Consider the following 24847-nt stretch of genomic DNA (forward strand, 5'->3'; position numbering starts at 1 on the left):
CCCTTTCCCTCCAGCACACATGCATGTACAACATGCTTAGTATTTGCTTGATCACTGACCTCAGTGGCCAGTCGAAGAATGAAGATAGGCAGTCCCTCCAAAGGGGGCACATAGTTGTCAATCAGAAGGGGTAATCCAATCAGGCTCCCTTCCTGCTTGCAGGAAAAAGGACAAGGGAACAAAAAATAATGCTGTTATAGTTTAAACAAATCCCATTTCTCCAGTGCTTTCCCAGGCCTTGTCCTCATACCTGCCACTCTGGGTGACCATGTTACTTGACTGGGCTGGGCACAGGGGACAGAGCGAAACACTTAAAAAGAATTTTTCATCCTGACACACAGCAGAACAACCTTTTCTTTGATCTGTTCACGATCCAAAGAGTGTATCAAGATGGAGAGCCCCAAAGATCAAGAAGTAAGAAGAAATGGGAGCAAATGGCATAATTTACTCATTTACAGTGGCCTGCAGGGGTTCAGCTCTCCACGTCTGGGTCCTTCACCCTGGGAACAGGAGAGGCATGAATGGATAATAGTACAGTTACGTAACCTAGAAATGCAAAGAGGGAGTGGAGAGGATGTCATGTATGTCACTTGCTGCTTCTGAGGGGAGGTCTAGTCCTCATCTTGGAACTTTTTTTTTTTTTGAGATGGAGTCTCACTCTGTCGCCCAGGCTGGAATGCAGTGGCGCAATCTCAACTCACCGCAACCTCCACCTCCCAGGTTCAAGCTGATTCTCCTGCCTCAGCCTCCCCAGTAGCTTGGATTACAGGCACCTGCCACCACGCTTGGCTAATTTTTGTATTTTTTTTTTTTTAGTAGAGATGGGGTTTCACCATGTTGGCCAGGCTAGTCTTGAACTCCTGACCTCAAGTCATTCACTCACCTCGGCCTCCCAAATCCCAAATCCTCTGCTGGGATTACGGGCATGAGCCACCACCCTTGGCCAGAACTTTTATTTTAAGAATACCACAGAGGTGTAAGAATGGCTGTCATACCTCATCAATTTCCAAAGAGAAATAGTCTGCAAGCATCTCAGCCTTCTTCTTCAGAAACTCAACAATGTATTCAGCAAGTCCTTCTTTAGGGCCATCTTCCTCTGTCCAGCCACTCTCTGGACTATCTAAGGCAAGCATGGCGAGGTCAAAGAGCGGTGCTGGCTCCTAGGAAGAAGCAAGAACATGAAGGAGCAAGCTTTAACAGGGCATCCAAATGAAGCCTGAATTCCCACGAATCCACTATCAGAATGGCAGGTGAGAAACCACAGATTAACACTCATCCCCCATAATCCCCAAAGGAAGTGCCCAAACAATCCACAACAAAACCCCTTTCCTCCTCCTCCTTGTCAATGGCCATTTCAACAGAGAAGATATGACAAAAAGCCTGCTGAACGGATGGGAAGGGTGAAGCCCTGGGGAGGGTACTCTCCTTCTGTGTAGCCTCAACTTTCATATTTGTAGAAAATCATGAGGCAGATCATTCCTTTCTACTGCCTCATGACTAAAGTGGGGGATGAGGCTAGAGAGTAAGTTAAATTGAATGACATTTCAGGTAAATCATCTAATGCAGAAACAAAGCGAAAACTATGGTTAAAAATAAGATCCCTAAGTTATCTTCCATTTCCCCCCTTCTGATGTTGGCACTCATACTTTTACATGTTATAAACCCACAGTACATTATTTTTTCATATTAATAGAACAGTCTATTAATCAAAAGGATATAACAATCCTAAATGTTTATGCACTCAATATCAGAGCTTTAAAATATATGAAAGCAAAAGCTAAGAACTGCAAAGAGAAACAGACAAATCATAATTACAGTTGGAAGTTTCAATACCCCTTTCTCAATAATACAATAGGCAGAAAATCAGTAAAGATACAGGAGATTCTGACATCACTATCAGCTTGATAGAACATTTGACTCAATGAACTCAGAATACAAATTCTTTTCAAGTACTCATGGAACATTTATCAACATAGAGCATAATATGGGCCATTAAAAAAGTTTCAGTAAGTATAAACGAAAGGCAAGTATGTTCTTTGACCAAGATGATGTTAAATCAGAAATTAACATTTTTTTAAAATCCTCAAGAGACTGGAAACTAAATAACAGTTCTAAATAACCTGTGGGTCAAAGAAGAAATCAAAAGGGAAATTAGAAGGTGTTTTGAACTGAATGAAAATGAAGGGGAGACAGATCCAAGATGGCTGATCACTAGCAGCTCGGGATTGTAGCTCTCAGTGAAAGTGCAGAGAACGAGAGGACGCCACACTTTCAGACGAATTTTTGTTGCTCACGGACCAGGAGATTCCCAGTGGAGGAGCCCCACGGGTCGTTAGCACGACTCATGTGGCCGGTGTGGCGGTTTTGCTGGCGCCTCGGCATGGCAGTTCTTGGTGCAGAGCAAGCGGGACTGGGTCCCCTTTTGGCCGATGTTGTTTGGAGCTCCGGGAAGACAGAGTCACCTATTCAGCTGATTGAAGGACAGACTCAAGAAGGGAGCTAGACAGGAGATGCCCAGGCAGAAAAGCACCATCGATCTTAACACTGCTGTTTTGGCCGGCGCAGTGGATTGCTCAGATTTCGGCACTGGGAATCAACAAGTTGGATGTCCACTCAGAGACCTAATTTGAAAGTCAGTAATCACAAAGACGACAGGTGGATAAATTTACAATGATGGGAAGAAACCAGTATAAAAAGGCTGAGAATATCCAAAATCAGAATGCCTCTCCCTCTACAGGGGATCACAGTTCCTCATCAGCAACGGAACAAGCCCTGATGGAGAACTAGTGCGTTCCATTAACAGAAGTAGGCTTCAGAAGGTGGATGATAAGAAAATTCTGTGAATTAAAAGAACTTGTTCTAACCCAATGCAAAGAAACTAAGAACTTTGAAAAAAGGTTTGACGAAATGCTAACGAGAATAGACAATTTAGAGAGGAATATAAGTGAATTAATGGAGCTGAAAAACAACACAAGAACTTCGCAAAGTATGCAGAAGTTTTAACAGTCGAATTGATCAAGCAGAAGAAAGGGTATCAGAGGTCGAAGACCAACTTAATGAAATAAAACGAGAAGTCAAGATTAGAGAAAAAAGGATAAAAAGGAATGAGCAAAGTCTCCAAGAAATATGGGACTATGTGAAAAGACCTAATCTACGTTTGATAGGTGTACCTGAATGTGATGAAGAGAATGAATCCAAGTTGGAAAATACTCTTCAGGATATTATTCAGGAAAACTTTCCCAACCTAGTAAGGCAGGACAAAATTCAACTCCAGGTAATACAGAGAACACCACAAAGATATTCCTCAAGAAGACCAACCCCAAGGCACATAATCATCAGATTCATTAGGGTTGAAATGAAGGAGAAAATACTAAGAGCAGCCAGAGAGAAAGGTCGGGTTACCCAAAAAGGGAAATCTATCAGACTTACAGCAGATCTCTCAGCAGAAACCCTACAAGCTAGAAAAGAGTGGGGGCCAATATTCAACATCCTTAAAGAAAAGAACTTTCAACCCAGAATTTCATATCCAGACAAACTAAGCTTCACAAGCGAAGGAAATATAAAATCTTTTGCCAACAAGCAAGTACTTACAGATTTTGCCATCACCAGACCTGCTTTACAAGAGCTTCTGAAAGAAGCACTACACATATAAAGGAACAACCAGTATCAGCCTTTCCAAAAATATTCCAAAAATATATCAAAAAGGAAACAGCATTAACATAATGAAGAACTTAAATCAACTAATGGGCAAAACAGCCAGCTAGCATCAAATGGCAGTATTAAATATTTATTAACTGGATAAAAAGCCAAAACCCATCGGTATGCTGTATCCAGACCCATCTCACATGCAACGACACACAAAGACTCAATACAAAGGGACGGAGGAAGATTTACCAACCAAACGGAGAGCAAAAATAAATAAATAAATAAAAAGCAGGAGTTGCAATTTTCATCTCTGATAAAATAGACTTTAAAGCAACAAAGATCAAAAGAGGCAAAGAAGGCAATATTAGACTGATCAACGAGATAGAAAATTAACAAGGACATCCAGGACTTGAAATCAGACCCAGAACAAGTAAACTTAATAAACATTTATAGAACTCTCCACTTCAAATACACAAAACACACATTCTTATCAGTACCATATCACACCTATTCCAAAAGTGACTACATAATTGGAAGTAAATCACTCCTCAATAATTGCATAGTATTTCATAGGTTTAAATGAAATATTGGTTGGCTGCTTGTTTGTTATTTTCTTCCCTTATTCCTTCCAGTCTCCATTGTTAAGCACAATTATTGGCATAAAAGAGGTTTTCAATTCCCATTTTTAGACTGCATTCTAGCCTGGGCAATAAAGCAATACTCCCATTCTCTCTCCCTCTTTCTCTTCCTTTTTCTTCCTCTTCATTCTTTTTTTTTCTTTCTCTCTTTCTTCCTTTTTTTTTTCTTTAAAAAAAGAAAGAAAATGAAAACTATAAAAATTTGTAGGATGCTGCTAAAGCAGTGCTTAAGGGAAATTTATAGCACTTAACACCTGTATTCGAAAAGAAGAAAGGTCTCAAATCAGTGACCTCAGCTTCTAACTTAAAAAATGTGAAACAGGATGGGCATGGTAGCTTACACCTGTAATCCCAGCACTTTGGGAGGCCGAAGCGGGTGGTGGTGGGGGGGGGCGGTCACCTGAGGTCAGGAGTTCGAGACCAGCCTGGCCAACATGGTGAAAGCCAATTTCTACTAAAAATACAAAAATTAGCTGGGTGTGGTGGTGCATGCTTATAATGTCAGCTACTTTGGGAGGCTGAGGCACGAGAATTGTTTGAACCTGGGAGGCTGAGGTTGCAGTGAGCCGAGATCACTCTACTGCACTGCACTCTGGCCTGGGCAACAGAGCAAGACTCCATCTCAAAAAAAAAAAGAAAGAAAGAAATGTCAAAGAGAAGACAAATTAAACCAAAATAGGTAGAAGAAAGAAGAAAGAATAAAGGTCAGAACAGGTATCAATGAAACAGAAAGAAAAGAAAAACTTATGAAACCAAAAGTCAGTCCTTTGAGAAGATCAATAAAATTGATAAACCTCTAGCCAGACTGACCAAGTTAAAAAGAGAAGCCTGAAATTACCAACATTAGGAATGAGTGAGGTTATGTCACCAGAGATCCATAGGTAATAAAAGAAATATTACAAACAACTTTATGTTAGTAAATTTAAAAATTAGATTAAATGGAAAAAATTTTTTCAAAGAAACAAAATACCAAAGCTTACCTAAGAAGAAATAGATAATCTGAATAGATTTATACTATTAAAGAAAAAGAATCTGCATTTAAAAATCTTCCCTTGAAGAAAATCTCCAAGCCCAGATGGCTTCACTATTGAATTCTACCAAACATTAAGGAATAATTTTAACATCAATTCTATACAAACTCTTTCAGAAAATGGAAAAGGAGGGGATACCTACCAACTCATTCTATGAGGCCAGCATTACCCAGATACCAAAACCACACAAAGACTAAAAGAAAACTATAAACTCATAACATTCATAAACACAATTATAATAAAAATTTTAGTAAATCAAATCCCGTAATATATAAAAAGGATTGTATATCATAACCAAGCAGCATTCATCCCAGGAATGCAAAGATTGATTTAACATGAAAATTAACATAATTCACTATATTAACAAACTATAAAAGAAAAATCATATGATTATCTCAGGAGATGCAAAAAAAAAAAAAAACCTTTGAAAAAAATTCAACATCCAATCCTAAATAAAATCTCTAAGCAAATAAGGAACGGAAAGAAACTTCCTCAACCTCATAGCAGGCATCTAAAAAAAAAACTATGGCTAACAGCATACTTAATGTTAAAAGACTGAATACTTCCCCCCTAAGATCAGGAACAAGAGAAGGATTTCCATTCTTACCATTTCGTTTTACCTTTCTTTTCTTTTTTTTTTTTTTTTTTTTTTTTGACAGAGTCTCACTGTGTTGCCCAGGCTGGAGTGCAGTGGTGCAATTTTGGCTCACTGCAACCTCCGCCTCCTAGGTTCAAGCGATTCTCCTGTCTCAGCCACCCAAGTAGCTAGGATTACAGACGTGCACTGCCACACCCAACTACATTTTGTATTTTTAGTAGAGACAGAGTTTCACCATTTTGGCCAGGCTGTTCTCAAACTCATGGCCTCAAGGAACCTGCCCACTTCAGCCTCCCAAAGTGCTAGGATTAGAGGCATGAACCACCATGCCTGGCCCATTCCTACCACTTCTATTCAACATTGTATTGGAGGTTCTAGCCAGTGAAATCAGTCAAGAGAAAGAAAAGGCAACTGGGCGAGGTGGTTGGCTCACACCTGTAATCCCAGCACTTTGGGAGGCCAAGACAGGTGGATCACCTGAGGTCAGGAGTTCAAAGACCAGTCTAGCTAGCATTGTGAAACCCCATCTCTACTAAAAATGCAAAAAAAATTAGCTGGGTGTGGTGGTGGGCGTCTGTAATCCCAGCCACTCAGGAGGCTGAGGCAGGAGAATTACTTGAACCCGGGAGTTGGAGGCAGCAGTGAGCCGAGATCGTGCCACTGCACTCCAGTCTGGGCGACATGAGTGCAACTCCATTACAAAACGAAGCAAAACAAAAAAAGAAATAAAAGGCATTCAGATTGCACAGGAAGTAGTAAAAGTTTCTTTATTCTCAGAAGACATGATCATCATTTTTTGTAGATTCTATCAGGTTTTCTGATACAATCTACAAAAAATTTACTAGAACTAATAAGTGAGTTTAACAAGGTTGCAACATACAGCCTCAATGTCTCAATGTACAAAACTACACGTATTTCTATGTACTAGCAATAAACAGTCAGAAATTGAAGTTTTTTGGCTGGGTGCAGTGACTCATGCTTACAATCCTAGCACTCTAGGAGGCTGAGCCAAGAGGATTGCTTAAGGCCAGGAGTTTGAGACCAGCCTTGGCAACACAACAAGACTCCTGTGTCTATGAAAAAAAAATTTTTTTTTAAATTAGCCAGGCGTGGTGGTACGCACTTGTATTCCTAGCTACTTGAGCCTAGGAGTTCAGACCTGTAGTGACCTATGATCACATCACTGCACTCCAGCCTAAGCAAGAGTGAGACCCCTGTCTCTTTAAAAAAAAAAAAAAAAGAAGAAGAAGAAAATTTTGAAACTGGGTACTGTAGCCCACACCTGTAATCCCAGCACTTTGGGAAGCCAAGGTGGGCAGATCACCTGAGGTCAGGAGTTCAAGACCACTCTGGCCAAGGTGGTGAAACCCCATCTCTACTAAAAATTTGAAAAGAAATTAGCTGGGCATGATGACACAATGCCTGTAATCCCAGCTACTTGGGAGGCTGAAGCAGGAGAATGGCTTGAACCCAGGAGGCAGAGGTTGCAGTGAGTTGAGATTGTGCCATTGTGCTCCAGCCTGGGCAACAGAGAGACACTCTGTCTCGGAAAAAAAATAAAGAAAGAAAGAAAGAAAATTTTTGAAAAATGCCATTTAGCATTAAAAAATGTGAACTACTAAGGGATTTATCTAACAAAAGTTTTTCACCCCAAATTGATCTAGATTCAACCTATCCCAATCAAAATCTCAGCAGTCTTTTTTGTAGAGTATATCAAATGAAAAAGAAGATATGAAACCATATAAACAGGTAGTATGATTTTTAACTCAACTAAAATTCGGCATTGAAAGTCTTTGACAGTTTTTACAAAAGGCATAGAAAAAAAAAGAAAACAAAAAAGTCTTGGTAAAAAGGGACTAAAATTGTTGGTAGGGGTTGTGTTTAGACCATGGCTTTAGAAAATGTTTATTTTTATCCCTTTCCAAGTATTAAGTATCAGTAGATATTTATTTTTTGGGGGGAGTCTCGCTCTGTCGCCCAGGCTGGAGTGCAGTGGTGTAATTCACTGCAACCTCTGCCTCCTGGGTTCAAGCAATTCTCTTACCTCAGCCTCCTGAGTAGTTGGGATTACAGGTGCCCATCACCATGTCCTGCTTATTTTTGTGTTTTAGTAAAGATGGGGTTTCACCATGTCGGTCAGGCTGGTCTTGAACTCCTGACCTCAAATTATCTGTCCCCCTTGGCCTCCCAGAAGTGCTGGGATTATAAGCGTGAGCCACGCACCGGGCCGAGTATCAGTAGATATTTATTAATTTCTATACTAATAAACATTTGTTTAAGTTGGCTACCAAATGACTATTTTGCTAAAAAGTATAAAATTTTCTAATTAAAGATACCTCCATATGCAAATCATACAATACAGAAACTATCCTAAGAATTTTTAGAAAAATTTAGAGAGCTATTTTCAGAAATGATCAGTTGAAATTTCAGAAGTGAAAAAGATCTAAACTTACCGATAACCTCAGGACACCAAAATTGGCAAAATCATAAATGAGTATCTGGTAGAACAGTTCTTCACTGAAAATAAAAATGAAGTGACTTTAAGGAAAAGCTGAATTCATGTTTGAGATACACGTAGTTGGGACAAAATGGGAGAAGTAATCCCTGAAACATGGATAAGTCAGAAATAGTTCTGCCTGGCTGTGGAATCTGGTTAACAGTCTAACAAAATCTCTAACCCCTTCATAGCTCTCAAAACACACTGAACCACATAAACTTGCTTAAAGACTTCTTCTCATCGAAGCAGACAAAGTACCCGCTATGCCTGCATTTTGGTGGGGAAACTGAAGCACCTATTGAGTAGCTGATGTGTTCCATGTCAGTTAGTAACGTGCTAAAGGAAGGACTTGAATCCAGATACTGAATCCTGAACCCTGTTCTCTCCTTATGTTTTTCTACCTCCTTACTGGAAGATCATCCACATTTATTAACAGCTGCAACTCTGGGTCTGGCCTGGATTTGTATCTGTAAGATGAAAGAACATGAATGCAACTGTGATTTGGGGCCTTGGAGGTCATTCCCTTAGACATGCTGGAAAAGAAAAAAGCAAGGGGAGTAGAATTCCCAACAAATTAAAAAGTGACAGCTCACTATACAAGCCCAATTATTCTCAAAGCAGACAAGGAATTTGAACCGAGCTGCACCAAACGGGTTTCTGAGCCTGGGAGGAATGAGTTCTGAATACATACAAGGAGGTACATGTGCTAACAGGAAGCTTCTGAACTGGGGCAGTTTCAAGGGATGGTGAATAGGTTTCTATCTCATGTACCAACTCCAAGCAATGTATAGTGGCTGCCTCACTCACAGGGCCAATAAGCACTCTGAGGCCACAGCAGGGCTTAGAGGGAGAGTCTCACAGTAGATAGGTGATGGCTAGTAGATGCAAGGTAGCAGCATCCTCCCATATGCATTACCTACTTGAGAACAGATTTAATACAGGTTCTAGACTCAATAGGAGCTCATCCACCAAGGTCCCTGAAAACAATCAACAGAAATGTTGCCAGCCATGCAATAGTCAAATGAAACTGCTGGGGTCACCTTTCCTGTTCTGATCAAGCCCACTGGCTCACTTGGTGGCTGGAGTAAGCCTTTACTCCATTCTCAAAGCTGGGAGGAAAGAAGGTATCAGGTCTTTCTCTTGCATCACCCACAGTACTCTGTTGCACACAGCAGATACTAGAATTCTCTAGCAGCATCAAACCCTCACCAACTGGTTCACAACATTTATAGGGCACTGAGCAACTACCTAGGTCTAGGCTTCTTAGGTTATTTCTTACCTTCACAAACAAACAAACAAAACCCCTGCATGTTAAGTAGTAATATCACAACTTACAGTTGAGAAATCTGAGACATAGATTAGGAAAGTAACTTGTCTACAGCCAAATAAATGGGAAATGGTAGAGCCTGGATTTGAAACTACATGTCTGACTCCAAAGCCTGTGCCCACCCAACTACCTCATGCTGCTCTTAGCTTCTGTGCCTATGCTCCCTGGACCACTGTTCTAGCAGCTCTGCTTGTTCACACACTCACTGATTTACCTAAGCTTGGTGGTGTTGAGAAGGTATAACTTGGTCTGATGCTGTGCCAAGGCCCACTGAGGATTCACACAGCCCACGAAGGAGTGGTTATGCAACATCTCCCGGAGAACTGCAAAACAAAAAATAAAAACAAAAAACAGGTAAGTAATGGGATCCTACCAACATCACTTCACAGCCCAAAGCACCAAGCACCAGAACGAGAGACACCAAATAAGCAAAGAGGCCTGAACTGAGATTCCTGCTGAAAACAAACACAAATGAAGAATTAAATATAACTAATCTTTTTTTTTTGTTTTTTAAGACAGAGTCTTGCTCTGTCACCAGGCTCGCAATCTCAGCTCACTGCAACCTCCACCTCCTGGGTTCAAGCAATTCTCCTGCCTCAGCCTCCCGAGTAGCTGGGACTACAGGTGTGCGCCACCACGCCCAGCTAATTTTTTGTATTTTAGTAGAGATGGGGTTTCACCATGTTGGCCAGGATGGTCTCGATCTCCTGACCTCGTGATCTGCCCACTTCGGCATCCCAAAGTGCTGGGATTACAGGAATGAGTCACCATACCTGGCCAACTAATCTTTTAACATGCAACAAGGAATTGCTGAAAGATTAAAGAACACTCAAGGATCAAAATCTAAGACAAAGCAGGAACTCAGAGAGGTAATGAGATCTCTGAAGTCAAGAAGTCAACTTTATCCAGACACTAGAGAAACCTCAGGAATCATGAACGTTAGTTTCCACAGGCTCTGAAGGTGGCAAAAGGAGGACAGAAGCATGGAATGGTTTCAAATGGAGAACTCTAATAGGAGGCCACTTCCCCAACACGTGAAGCTGAGACTCCAGGGGCTGCACCCCAGTGAAAAAGAAGGCCGTACTACTATGCCCATGGTGGGGGCTCCTCAAAGGGCAGTTAAGCGAAATTGCCACCTCTAGCCTTGATGATGGAAGAAAAAAATGACACCCCGTGAATCTGTAATCATAAACTGGTCTTCACATGCTTTTGCATCCAGAATTCATGCTAAACAGGTTGCCGGAACACCTTAAGTGGAGGTTTTAATTTAAACTGATTTGGGGCTAACTGTTCCTCCAATTTCCTAGTCTAATCAAATGCAAATTCTCTCTGCAGAAATTCTTTGTCAATCCAGGCTTCAAGTAATTCCCCACAGATAAAGTACAAGGAATTAACAGTTACAAAATTACTTAATCACAAAAAATACCCCATGAATTAGAATCCAGAAGGATCCACAGAATGAGATCTGTAAACAGATTTCAGGAGCTAGAAAGATCAGCAAATAAAGACATAAAATAAGTATGTCAGCATACTCAAGAAGTATTAAAACCATGAGTGAGCAGCAGGACACTATCCACTATCTCCTGGGATCAAGATTTCCAAAAGAGCACATAAAATTTCTAAAAATGAAAAATACGGGGCACGGTGGCTCACGCCTGTAATCCCAGTACTTTGGGAGGCTGAGGCGGGCAGATTTAAAAATCAAGTTGATATTATTAGGAGGTGGAGCCTTTGGGAGATGATTAGGTCTTCCCTCATAACTGTGATTAGTGGGATTAGCTGTTATGAAAGAAACTCCAGAGAGCTAGCTATCCCCTTCCACCACGTAAGGATACAGCTAGAAGGCGCTGTGTATAAGGAAGCAGGACCTTACTAGATACTGAATCTGCTGGTTCCTTGATCTTGAACTTCCCAGTTTTTAGAACTGTGAGAAATAAACTTCTATTGTCTATAGGCCACCTAGTCTAAGGTAATTTATTACAGCAGCCTGAAAAAACTAAGCCACCAAAGGCCCCAATAAAGATTCAGGAAGATCATAAAACATCTACAGGAAAGAATTATGATCAAATAATATGTGGTAAATCCAAACAAACTGACAATAACAAGTATCAAAGACAAGTAGATACAGGCATACCTCTGAGATATTGCAGGTTCAGTTTCAGACTACCGAAATAAAGTCAATATCACAATAAAGCAAGTCATGTGAAATTTTGTTTTTCAGTGCATATAAAACTTATGTTTATACCACACTATTAACAGACTTGCTGTATGAAGGGGCCAATCTTCAACCAGTAACAAATGCAGTATCTGTGAAAATCAATTCCAGGTGGGCTAGAGGCTTCAGTATGAGTCTTTTAAGTCATGTGAAATTTTGTTTTTCAATGCATATAAAACTTATGTTTATACCACACTATTAACAGACTTGCTGTATGAAGGGGCCAATCTTCAACCAGTAACAAATGCAGTATCTGTGAAAATCAATTCCAGGTGGGCTAGAGGCTTCAGTATGAGTCTTTTAGGACACAATCTAAGAGTGTATCTTTAATTATCGCGAAGTTAGGAAGGATTTCTTAAGCTAAAAAGCCAATCTATAAAGAACAATTGAGAAAATCTGCCTATATTAAATCTAATAATTTCTGTTCCTAAAACAAGTATTCATTTAAAAAAGTTACTAGATGATCCCTAAACTAGGGGAAGATATTTTCATGTAACTGATTACTATGTAGACTATATCAAGAACTGCAAAAATTAATTAGAAAAGCCCAGAAAAAAAACCCAAAAAAAACCATCAAATAATGGGTAAAAAACTTGAACGGGTACTTGCCAGTTGAGGAAATATACTTATTTATTAACTGATTGATTATTTATTTATTGCTCTGTTGCCTAGGGTGGAGTGCAGTGGTACAATCTCAATTCACTGCAACTTCACCTCCCTGGTTCAAATGACTCTTGTGCCTTAGCCTCCCAAGTAGCTGGGATTACAGGCATGCGACACCACACCCAGCTAATTTTTCTATTTTTAGTAGAGATGGAATTTTGCCATGTTGGCCAGGCTGGTCTTGAATTCCTGGCCTCAAGTAATCGCCCACCTTGGCCTCCCAAAGTGCTGGGATTATAGGCATGAGCCACCGTGCCTAGACGAAATACACTTAACTTTATTACAACCAAGAAAATGGAAATAAAAACTACCATCAGATACCGTTTCACAATCACCAAACTAGTAAAAATCTGACAATATAAAATAATGGACAGAAATTAGAGCAAATGCCACATCTGTAAATTGTTGGTGATAATATAAATAAATATGACCCCTCTGGAAAGCAATCAATAACTCTCTTAAATAGATAACCTAGAGCTTCTCATCCAGTATGCCAGGCCATTGATCAACTCATATGAAGCTGGGAACCAGGGTAGCATATGGAGAGACAGGGACTGAGGCCATGTGAGCGCTCCCACTGCCCTTCAACAGAAGAATGAATGAACTGTATATTCATGAAGCAGAATCTATATTATACAGAAAATGTAAACCAGAGCTGTACATAACAAGATGGATGAATCTTAGGAATATATGTGTAGCTATTTATAAATTGCAGAAAAATGAAACTTATAGTGTAATTCTACTTTTATAAAATCTAAAGCTTGCAAAACTAAACAAATTTTTAGGAATACAAATACAGGTGATAAAACTATAATAAAAAGAAAGGAAATAATAATTCCAAAATTTAGAATAGTAATCACCTTTAAGGAAGAAGGGCAGGGGATGGCACAGGGAAGCAGCACATAAGAGCCTCAAAGATGATGGTAATGGCTGATTTCCTGGAAAGGTGCTATTCTCACAAGTGTTCATGTTTTTCTATAGCTGCTACATATGTTTTATAAACATGATTTTTAAATTTACCAATGTATCTGTATATGTGTGTATGCACATATATATACTTGTGCATATATCTATGTGTGCATATATATGTATTTTTTCATGAACTAAGTAAAAATATCACCAGCTAAAAGGAAGAGAGGGGACAAGAGAGGCTGGAGAAAATAGGGCATGGGTCATAGCACAGCAATTATATATCATGGTTTTAATATACTTGTTTTTTAGGCATCCCAAGTGAATTCTCATAGTATTATAGAAGTTCAGCAATACTATCCCTTCCTCCATAAAAAGAGGTTTATTTTCTTCATTTTTAGAATAAGTATTCCCCTCTGTTCCCAATGGAAACTCAATGTCTCTACAGGATGTTCTGTGTAGGCGGAAAATGATTATTTTAAAAGCTGGAGAACATTAAATAATCCTGAATAATGAGGCACTGGAGGAAAGGGACAGCAGTGTAATCCACTAAAACAGTGAGAAATTTTCCATACAGAATGTTCACAGACTACTCTGACGCATCCAGAGCTACTGAAGCGCAGCCCTGCCAGCAGGACGGGGAAGGGAGGTGGCACCACCAAGCACAGGCCTTTTCTTCCTTGGGCATTGGGAAACTTCTTGGACCTCTTCACAGCGTCTTAGCAGGACTTAAACAACCTATATTTCGTCCCTAACCTAAATGTCCCCACAGTGCTGGTCCATAGGCATTTCCCTGCCATTCTGTGAACAGCAAAATGGGACAAAATCTATCTGTGCTTCAAAGCCTAAACACCCATCTGAGTTCATAACCAAGGCCTTGAGTCTCAGCATGTTTTTCTGAGAAGCAGCAAGGCAAACCAAACCTGAAGAAAGGGCAACTGGTCCTCTAGTTCCTAATGCTCACTTGCAGGCTAGACACCCCCATCTCCTGCTGGCTGCCTTCCAGTGGCCACTGTATGCCAGTGTCTTTGCTGCTGCCAGAGATAATCAAGACACCCTTCTTTTCCTCTCAGGAGATCTCACCCTGGCTTCCTGCTGAACTGGCCTTATATCTCTATTAGAGGATTTCTTTCATTCTACCTAATGTTGCAGCCAGTTTTTTATTAAACAATTCCCATACAACAGCATGATATTCTTTAAGGCAGGGGTCACTGTTTATCCATTTAACTTCCTACTTCTGAGCTTGGCATTGTGCATTCTGTACAGAGAAGATATTTGACAAATGTTCACCGAACTGATTTCTTATACCAAAAACACCGGTTACCTGGTAATGAACCACGAGTATATACATTCAGACTGAGGACAGTTCACCAAAGAGCAAGAAAATAAAATGAAGTGTGGGTATCTGGAATGTTAAGGGCGCTTTCACTTTAAATGGTAGCAAATAGCTTATGACATTTCTTAACCCCATTAATTAACAGATCACAATTATGGGACTAGCAGTAAGTAAATTCAGTCATTACTAATCCCTGAGATGAGCCTTATTCCATAGAATGCTTGCTTGGATACTGGAACCTGTCAAAAGTACCCTCACTTGTGAACTGCAAGTGTGTCCACCATGGATGGATAAATCCCTAGACTCAAGAGAGCTGTCTAACTGAATGTTCAACTTTGATATCCCTTTAAAATAAAGATTCTAGGGCTTTACCTCCCAGGCTGCTCCTTTCAATCACTGACTCGCTCCCTTAGCAGATATCTACTGAGTACACAAGCCAGACACTCTGCTGGGCACCAAGGACAAGGTGTTGAGCTCCACAGACATGATCCCTGCACAGACAACACATTGATCAAATAATCACACAGGTGCAACTAAGAAAACTGTTACAAGGAATGTCTCTTACATTTTTCCTGGCCTTGGGAACTTCACTGGGGAGTAGCCAGCCTGTTGGTCTATTAAGGTTAGTGGTCTTCCTCGCCAAATCTGAGTCTCAGTCAAATCCCTAAACAGCAGTCAACTCAAAGAGAATCAGCTTCTCCCAGCTTGGGGCTCTGGGTGTCAACCAGATTATCAGCAGGTAGGGTTCATGTCGGAAGTCCCTCCCCTTAAACTGTGTCTTATAGATTATAAAGCACACACATAGTATCTTAAGTGTTCATCACCACAGCCCAGTAAGGGCTGCAGTGTAGCACATTTTACAAAGCACGAAAATCACGCCCAAAATAGTGAACAAATTTCTGTCTGGCCTCTGAATGGTGCAGGTGGTGGGAGCTTCAGAGGAGTTCTGGCTCCAAAGCAAGAGCCCATTCCATTCCCCAAAGCACAGACAACAAATGCGTCTGTAAAACCCAACACCAGCATGTTTGAAAAGCCTCAGTTGATGGAATCAGAATTACACGGCATGCTTGTACTGCACAGGCTGTTGACCTGGTTATACATCTGGGCTTCCTGCATGAAGGCCACTGCCAGTAGCAACCCACCATCAACAAGGCATGAACCTGGGCCTGTTTTTGATTGTGGGGATGTTGCAATTAGTCTGTCCTCTCCATTTTCTATTCCACTTTCATCATCCTTAAAATAGAGAAAACGGCATCTGCTCTGTCTCCCTCACAAGACTATTCTTTAATTAGATGAGACACTGTGTAAGAACACAAAATTTAAAATCATTTAGATGTATCATTTTAGCCTCAGTAAGACTCCAAAGCTGACCAAACTTGAGGCAGGTTAGTTTTATTAATACATTGCACTGAAAACACTTTGATACTATTCAGAAAGTAACTGACATTGTAACTTTCACCCCAGCCTGCTATGCATAAGGGAGACCCTTAAAGAAAACTCATAAATTCCAAACTGAGGGAGTCTGTCCATTAAAACCACTGTAAGAAAGACTGCTAACTGCATCAAGTAATAGCTCACCTTTATGTAAAAGCATTTTAAAAGTTCCCAGCTTGAAAGCTAACAATGATGGAAGGGAAGAGCAACTGGAGTAAATCATGGAAATAAAAAACAGAAGCCAATTGGCAGCCACTTCTACAACTGTCGAACCTCGGTCACACGAAGTTTGTATCCTGCCCAAATGGAGAGAAGACCTGTGGGTCTTTTCCCACATGAAAACAAAGGCCCAAAATGCTAAGAAAAGGGAATGAATGTAAAAAGGCAAGTTGAAGCCTTCTGAATTTGCTTAGACAAGTGACTGAGACAGAAAACATTTAAGAAACCACTGAGTCAGAAGCAGCTGTTTTAAAAGGTTAGGGACTAGTGGGAAAGGCACAGAACTGCTCCTTGTCTACTCTTTCCTTTTAAAAATTAAACCAGATTGTCATATTTTAAGATACACTTTGTAACAGTTTTGAAATTTGACTACTTTAATTAAGAAATGTGTAATAGGCCAGGTGTGGTGGCTCACATCTATAAACCCAGCACTTTGGAAGACAGAAGTGAGAAGATCACTTGAGCCTAGGAGTTCAAGACCAGCCCAGGAAACATGGCAAAACCCTGTCTCTACAAAAAAAAAAAAAAAAAAAAAAAATTAGCTGGGCATGATGGCACATGCCTGTAATCACAGCTACTCAGAAAGCTGAGGTAAGAGGATCACCTAAGCCCAAGGAGGTTGACGCTACAGTGAGCCATGACTGCACCACTGCACTCTAGCCTGAGTGACAGACTGAGACCCTGTGTCAAAAAAAAGTATAATCGATGAAAAATAGAAAGGTCACTGCTAAATTCTCAAGTACAGAACTGCCTACCAGAGCCCTGGACAATGATGTCTACACTTAGAGCATTACTGTCTCACTCATAAAGTGGGGTCAGGATTGTTGTCTGGGCTAATTCACTGTTATATACCTCAATTACTGGGTTAGTTCATCCCTTAGAGGTGACTAGCCTCACCTTTTAATTCCTAAAACCATTATTTTAGTTTTGAAGTAACAGGGATCAAAGATAGAGTTCTATATTCAGATATTCTCAAAAGCTATTTCTGACAAAGACGATAATGATTTATTACTTTGTCTTCAGGATATAAAAGTATCAACTACTTGCTCTGTAACAAGTGTTATTATTTATTTTATCTCTAATCAGCACAATGATCTTTAAGGGTAAAATTAATTTCACTTTTTAAAGAACTGAGGCATAGAAACGTTAGGTCAGGACTCCAAGGTCACACAAGAGACATGGTAGTGCCAGGATTTAAGCTCATGGCTACCTCCCAAACCTGTGCACTTTCAGCAACAGGACATGCCATTCAGTACACAAGATAAGAATTTTGCTGACCATTACACTGCTCTTAGCTAAGACAGAAACAAACTGAAAACTGGTGAAATGACTGATTTTATTGACTCCTATGGTTTAACAGAATACCAATTAATGCTAACTGAAATAAACAGAGATTATTTTTCTCCCTTTTCTCCCAATCAAAAATTGTCTTTAAGCTGATGCTACTGTGGGTTAGTAAAGGAAGAGGAGTTTGCCCAGCAAAACTAGTGGCCATTCTGACAACACGACTGCTTTCTGCATTTCCAGAACCCTAGCAGTTGAGGCCGCAGTGTTTACATACTCTCATGTCCTCGCTCATTAATTTCTTCCTGGAGACTCAAAACACTGGTAAGGTTAATGATCCTTCTCCGGGGCGTACAGGCTGCAGTCATGTCCTTTCGGGAATCATCTTCCACCATATCCACATCAGAATCCTCCCGATGTCTCTTTCTGCAATGAAGAAAAGGAAGTGACAGATCGTTACTATTCTTTTTTGTTATTAAACTTAGCCAAATTTTGTGTGTTGCATTTTGGAGAAGCAAGCAACTTCTCTGTGCTGGTTCTACAGATCTGTGGATAAACCTGTGCTGGTGGCAGGCCAAGAAGATCAGTCTGTTCTCTGGTGACTGCTTATCTGACAACCATCAGATGCCAGCAGCTGGCCACACAGCCAATGTAGCAGGACTTTTGAGTATAGCTTTTGATGCATTTCTGCAGCCTCTGAGCTTGCCTGCTCAAGGCCCATAGAGCTGCAGGGCCTTGAACAAGTGAGCTGAATTTGTCAAGTCTCATTCATTGATTCCTCCATCTATCCATCCATCAGACACTGCACTAACTACACTCAGCAATGAACGAAACAGATAAGATACTTACCCTCACAATGCTTACTTTTTTTTTTTTGTGATCTGTCACCCAGGTTGGAGTGCAGTGGCATGATCTCAGCTCACTGCAGCCTCCGCCTCCCAGGTTCAAGAGATTCTCGTGTCTTAGCCTCCCAAGTAGCTGGGATTACAGGTGTGAGCCACCACGCCCAGCTAAGAGGTGACATTTGAGTTGAGACCTGAGTGACAGGAAGCCAGAGGCTTCCCAGACTGAGAGAATAGCAACAGCAAAAAGGGCAAAAAGCTCAGCCAGTTCAGATCAGCCACAAGAGCTGTGTGGCCAAAGCATCACATGGAAGAAGGAAAGTGGTGGGCGGAGCAAGGGTGGGGTGACGGATTTAAGTTTTATCCCAAATGCAAAGAAAACCATGGAAATGTTCTCAGCAGAAAAGTGATATAATTTGATGTGGGGCTTACAAATATTTCTTTGACTACTCTGTGGTAAATATCACTTAGTTCTGCAAGTGATGAACAAATGTAATACTTTCCCTGCAGGGATGATAAGAGCATTAAATGAGATAATGTATGTAAAGCATCTGGTAGACAGTAGATGCTCAATAAATATTAGCTTCCTTTATTATTCCCTGGAAAATATTCTTTTTTTTTTTAGGACAGAGTATCACTCTGTCAGCCAGGCTACAGTGCCGTGGTGTAATCACCACTCACTGCAGCCTCAACCTCCTGGGCTCAAGTGATCCTTCTACCTGAGTCTCCTGAGTAGCTGGGACTACAGACATTTGCCACCATGCCTGGCTAATCTGTGTGTGTGTGTGTGTGTGTGTGTGTGTGTGTGTGTGTGTCTGTGTGTAACTCCTATGCCTGGCTAATCTCTCTGTAAGTGTGTGTGTGTGTGTGTGTGTGTGTGTGTGTAACTCCTAGACTCAAGCTTCAAAGTGCTGGGATTATAGGCCAATGAGCCTGGTTGGAAAAAACTTAAAAGTCATCTTGCTGGGCTTACTCAGAACTGAGCAAACTGAAGTAACACATTCCAGTTCAAATGGCTAATTAGTGCCATGATAGTATATGTGCAGCCTTAGGAAATTTCCTTCATCTTGAGCTCCAGGTTTCATATGAGTAAACATTAAATAAAGAATATCCAAAGTGGTCAAAATTAAATGACAATAATAATTATTATTATTCCTGCTTCTTTTTTCCAGCTTTCTTTCACCACTAGCTCAGAAACTTCAGGGAGTTTTTGTCTTTTTTTTTTTTTGAGACAGAGTTTTGCTCTTGTTGCCCACGCTGGAGTGCAATGGCACAACTTCTGCTCACTACAACCTCCGCCTCCTGGGTTCAAGCAATTCTCCTGACTCAGCCTCCCAAATAGCTAGGATTACAGGCATGTGCCACCACACCTGCATAATTTTGCATTTCTAGTAGAGATGGGATTTCACCATGTTGGTCAGGCTGGTCTCAAACTCCTGACCTGAGGTGATCCACCCCTCAGCCTCTCAAAGTGTTGGGATTACAAGCGTAAGCCACTGCACCCAGCCAGGGAGTTTTATAAATTAGATTCAGAAAGTGTTTTGTTTTTTTTTTCCAAAAAAAGTGAAAGCAGCTTTGGGTAGGATGAAAAAGAATCCTCCAGATATGTTAGGCTTCTCTCTCTAGCCATTTCTGGTGTTGAGGCTCTATCAAAATTCCTTACTAAAAATAAAAGATAAACCTGCTTTATTTCTAGTATGTGTGTTTATTAAATTGGGCAACTATTCCACAATCTCAAGTGTTTTTAACTCATACTTGGAACTGTGGACATTTTAGTAATTTCAATGGACACCATGATGGGTGACTCCCATAGTCAAAGGCAGACAGTAAACAAGGCCACAGCACCATTCCAGTGAAGGCAAAGGGCAAGTCAGGCAAAGAGAAGATGGAAGTGATTCATAAAAAGCCAAAGTTAGAAGGCAGTTTTATTACAGAATAAAGGAGAAAGGCTGCACTTTTCCCAAAAGGCCATACCTGGGATTGCCTGGGCTGGAAGTAGGTCCTCTCTTCTCTGACATTTCTGAAGTCCCCTTTGTTGTATCCCCCTCTGGGCTCTGATTTTTGGCAGCCACTTCAGCAGGGGCTGGGAGTTCAAGCATCTCCTCATCTTGCTGCCTAGCCCTGCCACTAGAAATATCTGTCTTATCCTCTGGGACAATGGCCTGGGGCTGACTGGACAGTGGTTTGCTCAGAGGCTGCAGAAATGCATCAAGCTTCTGTTCTCGGGAATCTGTACGAACCATCTGGTGGGCATAGACCTTATCACCACTTCCAGAAGTAGAAGAGGAGGTCAGACTTGTGGATTTAACCATCTCCCCAGAGGGGCCAGCGAGTCCTGGTAGCAAAGTCTGTATTAAAAATAAATAAATAAAATGATAGTGGAGAGACTCAAAATAAGAAGTATAGATATACAGGTCCCCAAATGGAGCAGTACTAAGAAAGAAGGTAGAATGAGGTATAATTCTCATTGTTATAGAAGCAATCCTGCCTAAAATGTGAAGTATAAAAGGTTTATAGGTATAAAATTCAAGAACTAAGCAAAATCCTTATAATCATAAAATTATCTTTAAATGGAAATATCAGTGTAAAATTCTCATATTTTTGTCTTGGGCGAGGGGCTGCCAAAAGAAGATTTTGTTTGTCTGTTTGTTTTTGAGACAGAGTCTCGCTCTATCGCCCAGGCTTGAGTGTAGTGGTGCAATCTTGGCTCACTGCAACCTCTGCCTCCACAGTTCAAGCGATTCTCCTGCCTCAGCCTGCCGAGTAGCAGGGACTATAGGTGTGTGCCACCAAGCCCGGCTAATTTTTTTTTTTTTTTGTATTTTTAGTAGAGATGGGGTTTTACCGTGTTAGCCCAGGATGGTCTCAATCTCTTGACCTCGTGATCCGCTCACCGTGGCCTCCCAAAGTGCTGGGATTACAGGCGTGAGTCACTGTGGCCAGCAGTAGAAGACTTTTTTATTATGGTAAAATATATATATAATTTACCATTTTAACCATTTTTAAGTGAGAGTTCGTCGCATTAAGTACATTTACACTGTTGTGCAACCACCATTTGTCTCTAGAACTTTTTCATCTTCCCCAATTTGAAACTCTGTGCCCCCCATTAAACAATAATTTCCGGCTGGGTGCGGTGGCTCACACCTGTAATCCCAGCACTTTGGGAGGCCAAGGCGGGTGGATCACAAGCAGGAGAGGTCATCCTGGCTAGCACAGCGAAACCCCATCTCTACTAAAAATGCAAAAAATTAGCTGGGCGTGGTGGTGTGTGCCTGTAGTCCCAGCTACTTGGGAGGCTGAGGCAGGAGAATCACTTGAACCCAGGAGGCGGAGGTTGCAGTGATCCGAGATTGTGCCATTGCATTCCAGTCTGGGCGACAGAGCGAGACTCTGACTCAAAAACAAAAACAAAAACAAAAAAAACTCCAAAAAACAATAATTTCCCATTTCTCCTTCCTCCTAGCTCCTGGCAACAACCACTCAACTGTCTATTTTAAATATACATATTTCCTAGCTCTGACCACTGGAAAGGCCTAAAAGTAATGACTACCCAGTAGCAATGAGGACTCCCAGATCCCAGATTATAGTCTTTAAATACCATTCCCCACTAAAATGAACTAGAGTTCCTTAAAGAAAAGGCCTACTCCAGGGCTTGGGCTGGGACAGTATAAAATGTGACTGCAACATCTTGTCTTGTCAGAAACAAGGCAATTATCAAGACTAATGGAATTGGGTTAAAAGGTAGAGGGCACCAGCTCCAACGGCTTGCTTCCATTGGAGTAAGATGGGATAATTTGAACATCAAAAAGAAAAATGACTACAATTGATTAAAATATGTTGCTCTGTTAACAGCTATGACAAAATAGTGAAAGAGCAAAAAAGTGAAAGTGAGGAGAGGGAAGGAATAACAGAGGGAGAAAGGGAAACATCATTACATACCACTGGAAATTACTAGGACACCATTCATTCCTTCGAAAATTGATAGCTAGAGGGATATAATTCAGCATTTAGTCTTATTTTCTAGTAAGAACTGTATTTCAGGATAACCAAATAGCTATAAGAAGGGAAAGTTCTTCCATACCAAAAAATTATAGTCAATACAGAAGAAATTATAAAATCAGAAAATCATAATCTTACAATCTAATGAAATAACTGATTCAGGTAATGGTCACCAACTAAAGGTGAAACCATTAAGCTAAATGTTGATGAGTAAGTTTACAATGAGGGAATCAGGCGGTCACCAGCTGAACCCACTGATGAATCTTAGTACCAAAATGATATAATAAGACATCATGCACCTCCTGCTGGGGTATGATAGGAACTACAGGGCCAATGGAAACAAAAAGGTACAGTGACTTTTCTAACTTCAAAGAGACTTAAAAGATTTTTAAGAGTAGTTATGTTAATTTCTGCTTCCCAAAACCCACGTGTAAATTTTATAAATATATATATACCATACAAGTATGTACTTAATATACATAAGTATAACACCTGTTCCTTTCACTTGTCCAAGGCAGGACTCTAATCCGATTGTGGGTCATAAGACTCCCATTCCACAGGGGTCCTGCCCCATACCATGGAGGAAAGAATGGCCACAGAGAGGCCAAGAGAAGGGGAAACATATTATTGGTTTGGAGAGGGCCTGGACATTGGAATTTTCTAAAAGTTTCCTAAGTAATTCTAATGGCAGCCAGGGTAAAGAAAACTGCACTGAACAAACAGGACTTACTGGGTTTAGACCATACCCTTTATATGTCCAATCATATTTTGACCCTGTTGCCCATTCTTCAATCATGCCTGCCTAACTATGTCTTCACAAAAGGCCCAAGAAGATAGTGTTTTGGGGCTTCTGGAGAGTTGAACACGTCAAGGCTGACAGGAAAATGAACAAGAACTCATTCATGTGCTGGGAGCCAACTACATAGGGACAGAAGCTCCTGCGCTCCAGACCCTTCCAGACCTAGGCCTGTGTATCTCTTTATTTGGCTATTTATTGGTATCTTTTGTTTGTTTGTTTGTTTGTTTTGAGACGGAGTTTCACTCTTGTTGCCCAGGCTGGAGTGCAGTGGCATGATGTCTGCTCACCGCAGCCTCTGCCTCCTGGGTTCAAGTGATTCTCCTACCTCAGCCTCCCCAGTAGTCGGGATTACAGGCATGTGCCACCACACCCGGCTAATTTTTGTATTTTTAGTAGAGACAGGGCTTCTCCATGTTGGTCAGGCTGGTCTCAAAATCCTGACCTCAGGTAATCCACCCGCCTCAGCCTCCCAAAGTGCTGGGACTACATGCGTGAGCCACCACGCCCATCCTTATTGGCATCTTTTAAAATCTTTGTAATAAATCCCGAAAACTAAGTGTTTCCCTGAGTTCTATGAGCCACTCCAGCAAATTAATCAAAAACAAAGTCGGGGATCATGAGAACCCCAACTTGAAACTGGTTAGTCAGAACTTCTAGAGTCTTGGACTTGTGACTAGTGTCTGAAGCAGGAGACTAGGGGCAGTCTTAAGGACTGCACCCTCAACCTGTGGGATCTGATGCTATCTCCAAGTAGACGTGTTGGAATTAAATTGGAGGAGGCCAGCTGGTGTCCACTGTGGAACTGCCTGCTTGTTTATTATGTGGGGAGAAACCCCTACACAAGCGGTCATAGAAGTCTTCTGAGTTGATTGTTACTATGGTGACAGATTGGAGGAAAAGCACAGCAACCGAATATGATGAGTGGAATCCCCAGGGTTCCTGATTTCCATACCAAACGCATTCACTGCAAACCAGGGCTTTTGTTGTACTGGCCAAGATCAGTGGAGTGCAAGGCACATGATGAAGAGCAGAAAGATGGTGGCTCCATGGCCAAAAAGATAGGAGCCAGTGTGACCTGCTGCTGGCAGGGAGAGAAGATATTCTGACAACCCCTCTGAAAACAGGGAGTAGGAAGGAGACCACCAAGCTGGCGTCATACACCAACTGAAAGAGGCAGGTCCTTTGATCCCTCTGAAGACAAACTGCTCAGGACTTATGCAGAGTTCTACTGGAAAATAAAATGTAATCTAACTAAACGAAGCTGACTAACCCAGGATAAGACAAGGAGGCATGCTGAGAGATTCTTTTCCCCGTGGAGCCACACACTCAATGATCTCCGGCAAACCCCTTAGACCTCAATTAGGACAGAGCAAATGGCAATCACTGTGGGCTAGGCAATGTACTCTCCATT

At 41.1% G+C, this 24847-nt stretch overlaps 1 protein-coding gene across 7 annotated transcripts in view; it reads right to left on the minus strand.

Annotated features, from left to right (window-relative positions):
• The window catches only part of MLH1 (mutL homolog 1), a 56219-nt gene that overhangs the window by 4579 nt on the left and 26793 nt on the right, over window positions 1–24847 (minus strand). For 5 of the 7 annotated variants that reach the window (XM_064360148.1, XM_012455708.3, XM_012455713.3 and 2 more), the window contains 6 exons: window positions 20613–20986; window positions 18074–18222; window positions 9951–10059; window positions 8366–8429; window positions 996–1160; window positions 60–152 (listed from right to left, as the gene is read on the minus strand). In XM_064360148.1, the coding sequence (XP_064216218.1) occupies window positions 60–152; window positions 996–1160; window positions 8366–8429; window positions 9951–10059; window positions 18074–18222; window positions 20613–20986 (954 nt within the window). Of the gene's footprint in view, window positions 1–59; window positions 153–456; window positions 501–995; window positions 1161–8365; window positions 8430–9950; window positions 10060–18073; window positions 18223–20612; window positions 20987–24847 lie in introns of those variants that run through there. The other 2 variants (XM_064360149.1, XM_012455710.3) reach the window with 2 other exon arrangements.

The sequence above is a fragment of the Aotus nancymaae genome, unplaced genomic scaffold, assembly GCF_030222135.1.
Source record: "Aotus nancymaae isolate 86718 unplaced genomic scaffold, 86718_ANA_hifiasm-v0.15.2.pri h1tg000038l, whole genome shotgun sequence".
Lineage (NCBI taxonomy): Eukaryota > Metazoa > Chordata > Mammalia > Primates > Aotidae > Aotus > Aotus nancymaae.